Here is a 14,368-nt window from a genome sequence, read left to right as displayed (position 1 = left end):
ACTTTGCGTCCTATGATTCTGTGGTGTGGCAACAAGTTGCCAGACGCATGCAATCACTTCTGCAGAGGATGTGTAATCGAGTCACTTCAGACAAATCGCGAGCATAGGGCCAGGATCTTGGAGTAGCGCGGCTTATCACCCCGCAGCAGCGATGGCAGGGGCACCAGAATGCGGGTGCCCATTGGGTTGCCGCTGTCGTCGAGCAGCACCAAGTTGTTGGTGTCATAGCGAGGCACCAGCGGCCGCTGTTTCATGTGCTTGCAGCCCACGACGAAGCCCCTCTTCTTTTGGCCGAGGATTGCCACCAGCACCTGCAAGACAACACGGTGGGACAGCAAGGAAGGAAAAAATTTTGATCCGCCGGACAGTGGAACGAAGCTACAAAGGAAACCCGCACAGGTTCCTTGGGAAGAGCGCTTCACAGTTGAAGAAAAATTTGTCATGATCCAGAGATTGAGCCTGGTACTAATGCATTTCCGGGCAGTCACTCTACCGTCAGAGCTAACCAGGAGGGTAGCAGATCGCAGCGTGAAGCCGAATTATTCGACAACTCCAAGCGCATAGACACTGGTACGGCAAATCAGTTTTGTGGAAATCCACAAGGTGCAGGATGTGTTGTGAAATGAAAAAAAATCATCCACTTCGGTGTAGCACAAAGCTACAAAGAAACCCCACACGGGTTCCTCAGAAAGAAAGCTTCACACTTGGAAGAAAAAAAAAAAAAAACTGCAGTTTTGCCTGAAGGGTAAAGCACTGACAGCAATAGCAAGATTAAGCGTTGCACATAAGCTGCTCTGGACGTGTTTTAAAGATATACACCACGATAGACATGATGGTGCGACACGACCCACAAGGCAGCTCCCGCTGGGCAATAGGAACAAGCACTGTGGCAGCTACCAAGCAAGAGTTGCAGAGTGGAGCCCTCCATTCCCACTCAATTCAGGGGAGTAGAGATCTCTGTAATTCCAATCCTTTTAATGCCTCGGAATGTTGAGAGCTGGACCATTCCCACTCCTGGAGTAGCTGAACTGGTCCATTCAATTCCAGTAAATAACCGCCTTTTGTATAATTGTTTGCTATTTGTGCTTGCGTGCCTTGTGACCAAAACAAACATATTAAGTTTTAACAACCTAACAAATAGTGTTACGTTACATTTATTTCTTGGTCAAGAACAACAACACTGTGGTCTTACCTACCTTACTTTACCTGCGCAATCTCTTGAATTATTATTCATTTGAGTAAAGCAAAGTATAAAAATTTCAGTGGCTATTTAGCTGTAAATGCGAGAGAAATGTGTTAGCTTTAGGTCGCATCTGTTCGAGGTCCGGGATCCGGTATTCAAACCACATTCACAACATTGCAAAGTGTTGTTCAGGAGCTCACTGAACACACTTCCCGCCTCATCGAGGAGCGAAGTGCAACTGATGGTGGTCCGGAACAGACCACCGTCTTCCACCCGAGCAAACCACTGGTCTCCCACACGTCACATTCACTTTTTTTCCACTTTGGTACGCCTAATGCTAAAACATTGATAATATGCCCCCATAGCAGTTGAGTAAAATTTTATTTGACAAAAAAAAAAAAAGAAACAGGCACGCAAAATTAGGTTGGTGATATACAAGGAGAATGCTGCTGTCGTAGTAAATGTGTTCAGAGCAGAAGAACTAGGTGAAGTCTGCTGCCTTTCTTGGTTCACATGTACTGGCATAATAACATACACAATTTTTCAGCATACCTATCTAACCGTCTCCGTTATAGCGCCTTCTGGATACTCGACAGCGTGCGAAAAAATATGGTAGGCTTTCCAAATGTGCGGACTTGTGCAGAATGCAATTGCTCGTGACATGGCCAGTTTTGGCCTGGATACCTTTGTCGTAGGCCAAGCATGCTCTTGGTAAATCGAATTCTTGGGAACCTAACTCCTTAACTAAATGTTAGGAATATCACTAAAACCAAGGAGTAAACTAAAAACCCTTAACATAATGTTAAGAGTTAGCTCTAACTAAAACTTACTGGCTTTAAATGAACTGCAATATTATCACGAATACAAGTTTCCGCATCATCAGAAGTATAGAATGTGAAGAATGCTGTTTATGATTACAGTGACAGGTAATCGCCTATGGGTAGATATTGAAAATGCTGTATTGAGTAAAAGTTGAGAAATGTATTAAATTGCCCAAATCTAGTTTAGTGAGAAACTGGGAAATTTACCGGTTTTGTAATCTCGCTTAATATCAACATTCAGTGCTCTGGGACTACCATGTGCCCATTCCGGAATCTCCAGCTCCCATTCCATCTGCCAGACTGGCGCCATCATTTCATTCCGAGTCTTTAAAAACGTGGAATGATGCCGTAATCATTCCAACTCCGGAGTTGCCACTCCGCAACTCTGCTACCGAGCAACTCTGCTATACTCAAGCCACTCTGCTATCTTGCGCGTCTCACAATGCTCGTGTGATAAGTGCCGCCAGTGGCATTGCAGGTGTTGCACCTCGACGGTGTACAAGATGGGACCACCAACAAGAACAGCGGATATAAGTACTTTTCATCCAAGTGAAATGCACCTAGCTCTGTTGAGCCCCCTAGTCCCCATCTCCAGCTAAACGTCACAGACATTGCCCCCATGGCCTAGGCTGCCAGGCTCGCCGAAGCAGGACGCGCGGAAGTGTGAGAATCGATGTCTATCCAGCATTGTTTAGGTTTCCAGGAAGCGATACAAGGTGGATCGTGTTTGTGTAAATCGAGTTGTGTGCAAACAGAACGACGATGACCACTTTGAAGACTGTTTTCTACTGCGGCCATGCGACCCGATTGTTGGGTTCTACATGGGTACTGAACGGGCGTTAGCTAGAGAAACACAGGATTGTGATGTAATCAGCGACAGCGTATACAACCGTATGCGCCTATGTTTATGTTCTTAAAACGATTATGACATTTGTACTCCGGCGAAGAAGTGTTTAAACATGATTAAGTTTCGGCGATCATGAAGTCGGAACTACCACCTTTGGTCGGTAAGAATAATGAAGGAAAGAAGACGAGAAAGTGGCACGGGACGCATGCGCAAAATGTTTCCAAGAGCTGAATGGGCTTGGAACGATAAGAGAGGTATGCGTACGATCGTGGCCTAATGGTTAGAGCACCGAGCTGCTGTGCTCGGCCACAGAGGTTGGATTCCATCATTGGTCGCACATTAATTTTCTTTTTATTCAAATGAGGCGCTTTCAACGCGCATGTCGATACAAATTGTGTTTAGGCAGATTTGCTTGCATAACGTGCAGCACGCCATGCTTTCTTTTTTTTTAAGTGGGTGGAGTCACCTGTGTAGATTGCAATGATTATTGAAAGTTATTGGCCATCAAGAGACCGGATTATAGGCATTTGCCTATAATCCAGTCTCTCGATGGCCAATAACTCTTCTCATAACATATATCAGGTTTAACGAAGGTATTTTTACGTCAAATGCGCCTTCGTTATGACAAGGTTTGACTAGTATTTCAATAAGGCACAGGTCCATTCCGTAGGTGCAATGTCAATCGGACTTTTCGAGGGGGGGGTCTGTACAGTTTGTCAGTGGTTTTCCAGGCATTTTTTCTTTCTCTTATTAGAAAACAGTAGCTAGAGGTGAGTGCCGTCGCAAGAATGGAATGATGTAACCATGCCCTGAAGGCGAGTGCGCACCTTATCGCCAATGGTGGCAAAGCCAGTCTTGTTGTAGACATGGATGATCTTTGGTGGTTTTCCATCCATCATGGCCTGGCGACCCAGTGCGCTGTTGTCCACGACTCGAAGGCGTGACAGTTTCTGCAGGTGCTGTGCCACTGTACTTGTGCTGAAACGAAAAGTTCCGAGGAACACTTGCCATCGAGTGACGATGCTACTTCATCAACATTAGCCTATTTGAAAGTACAGACATACCATTTTTTACTCATCAGTTCTTTGCCTTAAATAGAGGTGCAAGCCCTCTGAACATTGTAAAAAAACACTGGCATTTGTCGGAGTGCCCTAAATAATTTCGGTCTTGCTAAACAGGTGTCACAATACATTGGCTCGCCCCGTTCCTGTGATCACTGCGACTGCCACAATCAAGCACAGACAGAATCAATAATCAATCAATAAAATTTATTTACCATTTGTACAAAAACTGAGGGTGTCAAGATTGATAAGAAATGAGCATAGCACTCATATTTACTTCTTCACATTCTTCTACGTGGGTCGGCTCCCACTGGCTGCAAGCTTTTTTTTTTTTGTCCACCTTTATTTCCCTTTACCTTATCATGTCTACGTTTCATTAAAAACCACAAATAATATCCCCTATGCTTTCCTTTGCTTAGTAAAACTTGCTCCTGGGCTAGTTGGTACATGATAATTAGCTTTACTAAGTTATATTTCTTCTATAGTGGGCCCTGCCTTCTGTTCCTATCTTTTTACTGCAGAGCTGTTACTACTAGTTGCAAATATTGCATCTGCTATGTACCGCGCAAGATACTTGGCATATTGCACAAAAACAAAATTCTGTCTTGTTTTCTTTCCGTAGTTGTTGCACATCTAATTCACACCAATTTCCTTTGCTTCATTATCTGCTGGCTTCGTATGGTCGAGACTGACAAAAACTGGGCCTCTCAGTACCCCCTATTCTGGTTTGTTACATATTAGGTTTACATTGTGTTGAACATTCAGTGCAGCTTAGAGACAAAAAGAGATGGTCATACCCATGTGTCTTTCTCTATCTGTAAGCTGCACTGAATCTCCTTCATGAACCAATACCACCTAGCTCGGTTTATTCTACTCCTACACAAGGTGTAGTACAAAGCGTTTTTTCCATTTCTTTGCGATAGGGTTCTAACTAGCCCAGTATGGGGGTGTGCAATAGGCTGCTAAAACTTACTTCCTTGCTCATTTATGTTACTTCATATACCAAACCCTTTGCTCCACATTATACAGCACTAAGCAGTTATGAGATAGGTATTGGAACGTCCCTGTAACATCATGCTCAAAGCCTTGGAAATGAAAAGAAAGAAAAAAGGAATAAATTGTTGTGGGTTCCAACCCAGAACCATGCAGTTCTGAAATTGGTCCTCTACCGCATTGCATTTGGTGGGAGGAAAAGTTGCGTAATGGGCTTACTCTGCAAGTTCACAAAATAGTTGTAATGCGTCGCATTAACGAGAGCATCTGAAAATACAAAATCCCTCCTTTCGTGGTTTTCCGTGAGGCACAATCTTCGTTTGCCAAAGATATACTGACTACTGTACAATTTATTTACCAAAGTCAACACACTCCTCTATAATGTGTGAACCACATGCTCAGGGCTGTGCTGACGATATCTGAAGGTGACATGTAGCACAAAATTTGCTGCATGTGAGCTTGCGTGACTACCATTTACAGTTTCCATTAATTTCTCTCTACCTGGTGGTCGGCTCAAGCTTTGGCCCTCAGGAGCGTGTTCTTTGCCGAAAACACAGCGCAAAAAAGACACACGGACACGAGAGAGCGACACGCACACAGCGCTGACTTGCAACAGTTTATTCATGAATACATGAGGGAAGAAATATATATGGCTCTGCCATGCGCAACATGTGAATAATTAGCAAAACACTGCAGCATCATTTCTGTCACAGCTGTCCCCGATTCGTCGTCGGCGCGAAGTCAATCGACGGGGTAGACAAGCTGGTTGGTCGTTCCGTACGCAAGCGAGCACAGTGAAAAGAGTCAGAGTCGGGAGTAAACAAAAAAACAAGATATTTATCGGTTTATAAATACACACAGATTAATAAAATACAATAATAAAAAAAGACACAAGACAGACTAACACACCTGAGCTTAATATACACAATGATAAGGGCAAATTAATACGAGCGATTAACAGTACATCTAAAAATGAAACAGTGCGAGGATCAAATACACAAAAATACACTTAACAGCATTTCACTAAAACAACGTTCAAAAGAAATCAAAGTTCAAAAGAAAACGAATGGTGTCATACGCATGGCCGGGCAGCAACAGCAAGTCCATAAACCGTGGAAGTCGGTGCACAAAGCTTTCCCGAAGAATGCTGGCGGTCCGATCTTGTCGAGGTGGATGCGAATTGCTGAGCTGGGTTTCCCGGGAGTCTAGATCTGACGACTTCCCTCAAGCAGGTTGAGCTAACTTGAGGTGAACTACCGTGAGCTTCGTTGCAGACGCTGGTTTGACGTCTCGTACGTCAACAAGTTCCTCGGAGTTCGGACGTGGCCAGGCGGTCCAGGCGATACTGGACGGCACTAGCCCCCCAACGGCTTCTCAGCAGCGCATAGGTTCAGCTTCTAGACTAATCAGCAGGGCCCAAAACATGCGCTTAAATAGCCTGTCCTTTCCCTAGTTCCCTAGGTAGGGAAACTGCCGCAACGTAGCATTCTCCGAATTCAGCTCTCTTAGCTCTCAACAATCTTGGCCGCACTCCCACTATGGACGAAGAACCGCAGATCAGCCTCTCTCCCACTGACAAGGGCCAAGGTTGATCCCGGCACTACCACGTGGCCGTACGCGCACACTTCGGGGTCCGTAATCGGCGTGACGCGTCTGGAATCGAGATGGCAGCCCGAGCGGCCACGACGCTTTTGCCGCCCGTAATTCGGCGTGTCGACGTCGAATGCATTGTACGCTGCACAGTCAGGAGCCCACGTGTTTGCCGCTCGTAATTCGGCGTGTCGATGTCGAATGCATTGTACGCTGCACAGTCAGGAGCCCACGTGTTTGCCGCTCGTAATTCGGCGTGTCGATGTCGAATGCATTATACGCTGCACAGTCAGGAGCCCACGTGTTTGACGCTCGTAATTCGGCGTGTCGTTAATCAGCGTCCAAACCATTCGAAAATATGCCGCTCCGTGACAATTTCGAATGATGATAATGATAGCCACGTGCTAACAAAGCATACTGGCTGTTTGTCATTCAAATGTTGTTAAGATATGCGATTTCTCGAGACGTGTTCTAGACAAGTGCATTGACGCCTGTACATTTTCGTTAATATCCTTTTGGAATTCCTCAGATTTAAAGTAATGTTGAAGGGGCCCTGAACCACCCCGTGGGCTTGGTGAAATAACATAGTCTGCAGGTAGCATACGCTGTTGGGAACATCTCAGCCAAGTTCTGCTGTTGTACGCGGTCCGTGGAGCTCGCAAGCAGAGAACGAAGTCGCCTTTTTCTCAAACGCTCTCGTTTCAAAAACCCCATGATCCTCGTTCTTTTCTGTGCGCTTTATTTGGTCATAAAGCGCACTCCAATACGCGACTGCTATTGGTTGCTGCAGTCGGCTAAACCGTGGCCGCCGCCACGAGTCCAGTGGCCAAGTGCACTGCGGCTCTTGAGGACAGTTTGACTTGCATTAAACGCGGCGTAGGCACCGAATTGGAAATTTGAAGTGCTCGCTACAGTGCCGTCTCCACCTTAGCCTTCGCAGTGCAAGGCTTTGGAGGAGGAAGGGGAGCACAATGGAGGCCATGTTTGATTGCCGAAAAGTCTGCTTCTGCTGAACGCATTAAAGTACTTTTTGCGGCAAAGTGATTCTGAAATAGCCTATTTTCACTTCAAATGTCTTTCTCCACTTCGATAAAAAGTAGTTTAGGGCCCCTTTAAGGACGCTACCCCCCCCCCCCCATCCATTGAACTACCAAAGATTAAACCGAAATCTTTTTTTCTTTTTTAAGTATAGTTCTTTCTTCTTTTTTATATGTGTGAGCACATGGTTATGTATTGTTAATATCTTGTTATTTTCATTTGTGTTAATGCATTTGCAAACCTTTTATTGCTAAAGTGCTCCGTTTTTTATTTTCCTTTTTTACTCTGACAGGAGGCCCTGCCTACGGTTTTTGAACCATTGAACCTCCTACTGCTTGTGTAAATTGTTTGCAATGCTTTCATGCAATCTTATGAAATAAAATCTTAAAGGACTTACTGCACTCTACAAGATACCTTTACCCAATAATTGAACAGCATGCCTCCATCTTCTCCCGTAAAGTCATCCCTGACCCAAGATAGTGTGACTGCCAGGTCAGTGAGGCAGATTAAGACAGGCACACCACAGATGAAACTGGATCCGTGTCAAAACTGCTCATGAGCAAATGTTCTGTGCTATCAAGCAGAAAGGGCAGAAGAGCCAACTCCATGGTTTCTGAGATTTACGACACCGCACTGTAGGTTGCCTTAATGCTTGCCTCCGAGCTCCTACGTACCTGAAGCATACATGAACCGTATGCCTTCATTCAAACAAACATTCCCGCACAAAAATTCTGTGGCCGTCACAATTGTCCTGTATGCTTCGTTGATGAGGTGTTCATCTTCGGAAGAGTTGTTCTTTACTCATGCATCTGATGGAATGGATAACTACAAATGTAACCATGTCACCAATAATGCAAACTGCCACTCACAATCAATTTACCCGCTTGCAGGCATACAAGGTGACAGCAGTGCTCAGTGACATTCAAATGAAGACCAATCTTCATTCATTGGTTATGTTAACATTTATTCGGTTGCATGACTGGGCTTGGTAGGTCATGTGAAGGGTAGATTGCAGTGGGGCTGCTTAGCGCAGTCATTGTCACAGGGCGGCTGAGTCTGAGTGTTTTTTTTGTTTTTTTTTTTGAAGGCAGTGGTTGTTGTGCCAGCAGCAGACAGAGTAGCACAAGAGAAATTTTGCAGTTCATCCCCGTTGGCTAGCTTTGGTCAGGCCATGAGGGAAGTGAGAATATGCGCTGTTACTCGCATATTCTCAAGTGTAAACAACGTGTCACTATTTCATATACTTTGGCGGCGCCTTCATGACACCAAAGGAGCAACGGGGTCTGGAACCCGGAATGGACCAATCTGGGTCCAGATTCGATCCGCCCACTGTCTCTTGGGCGCCCTAGATATCCTGCACCGCCCGCTTTATTACAATCTCAGTTGCACTTCTGTGGCCTCCGTTTACCGGTATTATCTGACTTTCACGGCATTTAATAACGTGACCGTAGCTAGCCAATGTGAACGAACTGCCGGCAAAACATATTTCAGGCGAATCTGCCAGCTGCCGGCAGAGTATCCACTCCCCTTTAAAATAGTGATTACTACAGGCGACGAAAAACACTTGCTCCTTCCCCAACCGACCTTGGCGCTGTTCTGTACCAAACAAACAGAATGGATGAACAACAGGAAGACGATAACAGCCATTCGGTCCCATAACACTGCTAATAAGAGAGGCACGGACCAAAATACGGGCGCCTTTCGATAACTCACCTGAATGCACGCTGGCGAATACAGAGGCCCTGAAGCAACATACCGGCGCTCGCGGTAGAGCACATCATCGTTGAGAGGAACCGGGAAGAACCACTGACAATTAGTGCGCAGGCGCCCGGGTCAGCTGGTGCATCTCATTGCGCCAACTTCATTCGAGTTATCACTGCAAACGAAGATGACATTGTGAGTGTACTTAAAAACGTTATAAAGTACGCACACTTCACTCGCACGATCTTCTATCGCTGTCTTTTTTGGGGAGGCTGGCGAGTCTTTCTGCCCCAGCATAATTAAAACGTGAAACTCTAAACTACGCAGGACCTAGAATGGATCAAACAAAAAGACGATCTTTATGACTACAGTTTTGCGTTCTTTTGGTCTGCTAGGTGGCCGCGTGTTTCAGATATTGCTGAAGCAAGCTGTAGCACACTCTGGCGCTTGCCCATCTTGCGTGCGAATTGCACCATAACCGGACTTTCATTTCATTTCATTCAACTTATTTAACAAAGACCCTACAGGAAGAGAACACGAAGAATAAGCAGAAAAGAGACGCACCATGCATGTGAGCAGAAAAAGCAGAACGCAAAGTTCGCTTGGATTGGAATGGATTGAAGCAGTTGAACCTGGATTACCCGTGATAGCGATGGCGATGTGACTGACGCAGGCAAGTTCAAGCACAACGAACGGGAAGACGACCTAGCCGCCACCCGCTGCTGCTGCAGCAGCGGCGGACTCCCAGCAGAAGAGCCCGTTGCCCACGTATCCGGCGCCGCACACGCAGTAGCGCGCACGACACGAGGCGTGCAGTCCACACTGCGTGTGCCTGGTGCAGGGCGCCAGTAGCCGGCTGTCGGTGGTGTCTGCTTCGACTACGCCGCGCTTGACCCGACTGCCGATTTGTTGCAACTGGAACGGGCTCTGCAGTTCGGGCAAGGGCTCCTCGATGGGTTCGCGCAGCCTGAAGCGGCGCCGTGCCACTAGAAGGCCCGTCGACGAGTACACGGAGCAGGCGAGCAGGCCGCCCTGGCTTCGCCGCAGGCCTGTGATGCGCAGCGAACGGCCTGACCGGCTCACCTGCGAGTAGATTAGGGGCGGCTATAAAGATGAACTGTGGGTGGGGGGGGGGGGGGGGGCGCCGAAGCCACAATTTTCTTCTGAACGCCCCCCCCCCCCCCTCCTCCTCCTCTACTACTAGGAGTGCCAAGTGACGCAGCACGTGCCCACTTGAACCCCAATGAAAATAATCATGAGCCATATGGTCCAGTGCATTCTCAAGATGGCGGATCAAAGACAGGTGCTTTAAGAAAATCATCATCGTGACATCGTCCGCCTATTTACATCCTTTACACGATAAAAGTCTTTCCAAGCTATGTTGCAGTTGCCCTGTCTAGCGTCGGAACCATCGATCGTTACAAGGAAAACGAGAAATTGATCGAAAATAATGTACCCGGGTCGTGAACTCCATTTTAAAGGTATCACCGTTGAACGAATTCCTCAATCGTTCGTGACCATGAAAAACCATCACTAGGTTGGGGAGCAAGTCCATTGTGATAATTTCAGATCTGGATAAGGCGGGACAGTTCGTCGACGCTCATCGTCGGTAGAAAAAGATTAGCGCAGCAAAAGAACAGCAGCCGACGAGAAAGACGCGATCGATAGAAGTACTTGTTAATTAGTAATGCATAGGTGTTAGAGGAGGGGCAATAATTAACACATACACAGAATTATCGTCCTGTCTGCTTCGACTGCGTATGTGTTAATTTGCGTCCTTAATTCTTCTAATATAGCTGCGTATTTGTTCTGTATGCTTATTTGCAATTGTCTGTGCTAGCTGTTCTTCTGTTGTTCTTCCCGTCACATATTTTCTTGAATATCAGCTGACGCATATGATATCCCTACAGCACGTGGCGTCCTCCGCGCAAGTACGAGCGTACCCGCATGTTGGTGGCTAGTGGTTGGTAGTCCCAGTCCCAGCGGAAGTGCAGCGACTCGAGCGGCAGCGTGAGGTAGTGCTCGAGGTTGATGGTGAGCTGGTCGCCGCGGAACACGGGCCCCAGGTCGACGGGCAGCAGCTCGAGGCGGAAGCTGAGGTTGCCCAGGGGTCCCGCCACGGCCTCCCAGCTGTTGGGCTCCAGGTCCGAGTCGGTGATGGGCGAAATGCGCAGCTCACCGGCGCCGATGGCCACGTTCCACGGGGCCGTGTCCGGTCGCAGCTCGACCACAGCGTCTCCGCTGCCGTGGGACGACGACCCGTCCAACGCGCGGTACCGCCGTCGCCACGTGACACGGCCCACGCCGGTACCAGCACTGCGCAGCCACAGTGTCACCGTGTCGCCCACCTGCGGCCATGGTGACGATGGCAGCCAGCTGCACAGTCAATTCTAAGGTCCCTTAATCAGTCTCGTCAAGAATGAAGGGCCCCTGTATCTGTCACATTTCCGACCCTTTTCCTCGTTCCCCACTCTGTTGACCGATATTCAGGTGTAAGCCGCAGCTACAGATTTTTGCTCAAGCACTGCACTGTCTTTGGCCGGCAGTGTTATTCGGATTGTTGTGAAATGATTAGTTCCGCATTTAGTGGTGGAACCTGCTGTAAAACACGAGCATGTAAAGACACCCACACCCCTGACAAGTTCATGGCTGCGCCACGGTTCACTAAAATCAACCATCGGAACCGAGCCCGACGGTTGGTTTCAATCACTGGGTGACACTGGGAATGTGTTGCTGTTCAATTAACCTCTGGAATGATAACTTGGGCTATTGAATATATGCGCCAGATAAGTGGCGCTCTTCACTGAACCTCTTTCAGGCAAACTTGGGCCACTGAGCATATATATGTGCCATATGGTATGTGCGGCTCTTCAATGAACATTTTTGACGTCAACTTGGGTCACTGCTGCTTGTGCCCGCAAGAATCAGTGGGAGCTCGAAGAGGAAGATGACTGCCGACGTCAATCCGATTAGCATTACACATCATCACATTCACCTGCTGTGCCCCAGCTGTACTAAATGTATACAAAGACCACAAATGCAGGGTGCGCCGACCGTCACCTCGTCGACAAAATGGATCGGCTCGCCAAGCACAGGCTGCACACGATCATGGAGCAGGAGTATGTGGACAACCACAAGTTTGAGAAGCAGGAGCGCCGCCATCAACGAGCAGTCACTCGATGCCCACGTCATGTACCTCGAGAAAGACTCGGTTATTTCCGCGACGGGTGTCTTCGCGCCCTTACACAATTACCGCGCTCACACAATATATCACAAAATTCAGTCTCTGTCTCGTTAATTACACAATCTTAAGAATCCGCATCACGTATAATCAATAATTGCACACCCATCGTACGTAAGAAAGAATGCATATTGCATTAACGTCGCCAATCATCTCCAAAGGATGGATGCGCTGCCATGTTTTACTGTCCACTTTGTCATACTGCACCATTCAGAATCTTACAAGGCACCACCATTCACAGCGATCATTTTGTGGATGTAGCGCACCATTATTCTTGAACTACGATGTTGACGAAATTTCTGTCCGCTTTCCTGTTAGTCATTGTGCTCCCATTCTTTATACGTATATAATGTATGCATCACGAACAAGGTCAAATTTCAACTCTCTCGGTACAACCTATTAGCACGAGGGCAGCCCGGGCTTGAAAGCATATAGACGGGTTGACTGCAGCTGTGCGTTTCATCCATTCCGTGCAGTGTGCCGAAGGCTGGGACTCGTACCGCGGCCAATTAGTAATGAGAACAGGCTGCGTATTGGAGAGAAGGGCTCGCCCATTGTGCGCTACTAATCGTGGGAGTATACTCCTTGTTGGGCTATAGTTGGTGAAACATAGGCGCTCATCGTGTCTGCATATACTGTGGACTCCGGATAAACGAAACACGCCTAAACGGAAATGCCGGATAAATGGAACAAGGGTATCAATTTTGGTTGGCCGCCCATAGACTCGATGTTGTCAAACTTTGGTAAAACTGAACCCCTCTTTTTTGTAAGCTCCGGCTTAACGGAACTTTGACCGGAACCATCATCTACAGCATCGGAGTATGGGACAGCAAAAATACTTCATATGTGTATATACGTGTCAATACGCGTATGCGGTCCTCTTCTAAAAGCGCTACTACTAATCCTTCTGTGACACTTCCATATAGTCAGCTTCACGCACCGGAGGGCCCAATGACAGGCAATGAAGGAGCATTGTTTGTGGGTCTCTCTTCTAATTGGCTGACAGGACCCGTAACTTCCGCTGCACTGCAAGGAGTTGGTGAGTATCGCGTTGGTGGGTATTGCGGTGAGTTGGTGAGGCGATAGATACGGATCATGTATTGCCTATATACATATATATAGGTCGTGTGGTGTACGATATGATATACCTGTCGCCGAAAGAAGCAGGTGCCAGTGGACGCGTCCCACTCGTCGCAGGGGACGCCAGGTTGCAGCGCCCTGTCGTCCTCCTGGTCGGGCAGCGCGGCGGCAAGCCACACGGCGGCGGCCAGCCAGGCATGCCGCATGCCCGACACTTCTTCTTCTTGATCACACCACCTGTTGTTGTGGCTTTGTCCTCTCATATCATTCATTATATGGCAGCACACACCTAAAGGATGATGATGCTCACTATGACTTCAAAGGCTGTGGAGCATACCCACTCGGGCAGTGCATTCCTCCACTGTGGCGTCCCCCCCCCCCCCCTTCATTTTTTTAATCGTATTCCTCAAAGTTACTATTATTATTTTTTAACCCTTGCACCGCCAGATTCAAGGCTGATCCCCCAGAGTGGGTTGCGCCAGGTCACTGAGGAACAACAACAACTGCCTCCTGCGTGTATGCAGTGCTCACTCCCTCCTTCTCTTTCCACTCTCCGTCACACCTAGAGTAGAGTAGCATAACGGATGCTCGTCTGCTTGACCTTTCTGCCTTTCCTTGCTTTCCCTCTCTTTCTCTTAGGATAAATAAAATAATAATAATATATTTTATTGTTACACAAGCTTGGTAATGGGTACGTACAATGTCGTGTCTGGCGTAGCCGCAGACCAAGGAGCACGCCGAAGGCGGCTTGAAGAAAGACGCGGACACAGTCGCAGAGCGAAACCAGAGAGCCTCGCTGGCGTTTATTCCCTC

The 14,368-nt window shown here is 47.5% G+C and overlaps 2 protein-coding genes across 2 annotated transcripts; both read right to left on the bottom strand.

Moving 5' to 3' along the window:
- Positions 1 to 86: 86 nt before the first annotated feature.
- Positions 87 to 9,287, bottom strand: LOC119463904 (39S ribosomal protein L14, mitochondrial). The gene is made up of 3 exons (XM_037724726.1): positions 9,247 to 9,287; positions 3,679 to 3,829; positions 87 to 311 (listed from the first exon to the last, which is right to left on the bottom strand). The coding sequence occupies exons 1-3, from the start codon at positions 9,285 to 9,287 to the stop codon at positions 87 to 89; spliced, it is 417 nt and encodes a 138-aa protein (XP_037580654.1).
- LOC119464340 (uncharacterized) lies at positions 3,695 to 13,761 on the bottom strand. Its single transcript, XM_049655430.1, has 5 exons — positions 13,624 to 13,761; positions 11,178 to 11,582; positions 9,876 to 10,317; positions 9,247 to 9,409; positions 3,695 to 3,829 (listed from the first exon to the last, which is right to left on the bottom strand). Exons 1-3 carry the CDS (start codon positions 13,759 to 13,761, stop codon positions 9,940 to 9,942), a joined length of 921 nt encoding a protein of 306 aa, XP_049511387.1. The 3' UTR covers positions 3,695 to 3,829; positions 9,247 to 9,409; positions 9,876 to 9,939.
- Between the last annotated feature and the right edge of the window lie 607 nt (positions 13,762 to 14,368).

Source organism: Dermacentor silvarum, chromosome 9 (genome assembly GCF_013339745.2).
Source record: "Dermacentor silvarum isolate Dsil-2018 chromosome 9, BIME_Dsil_1.4, whole genome shotgun sequence".
Classification (NCBI taxonomy): Eukaryota; Metazoa; Arthropoda; class Arachnida; order Ixodida; family Ixodidae; genus Dermacentor; species Dermacentor silvarum.
Note: the sequence above shows the minus strand (reverse complement) of the source record. Positions and strands in the feature narration are given on the sequence as shown.

Bases quoted from the DNA above. Each gene is read 5' to 3' on its own strand.
- LOC119464340 (XM_049655430.1), bottom strand. From the start codon at position 13,761: ATGCGGCATGCCTGGCTGGCCGCCGCCGTGTGGCTTGCCGCCGCGCTG. The intron at 11,583-13,623 runs GTATATCATATC...CCATGGCCGCAG, and splicing joins CCTGCTTCTTTCGGCGACAG to GTGGGCGACACGGTGACACT. The intron at 10,318-11,177 runs GTACGCTCGTAC...ATCTACTCGCAG, and splicing joins CACTAGCCACCAACATGCGG to GTGAGCCGGTCAGGCCGTTC.
- LOC119463904 (XM_037724726.1), bottom strand. From the start codon at position 9,287: ATGTTGCTTCAGGGCCTCTGTATTCGCCAGCGTGCATTCAG. The intron at 3,830-9,246 runs GTGAGTTATCGA...TTTTCGTTTCAG, and splicing joins ATTCGCCAGCGTGCATTCAG to CACAAGTACAGTGGCACAGC. The intron at 312-3,678 runs GTGCGCACTCGC...GTTGTCTTGCAG, and splicing joins TTGCCACCATTGGCGATAAG to GTGCTGGTGGCAATCCTCGG.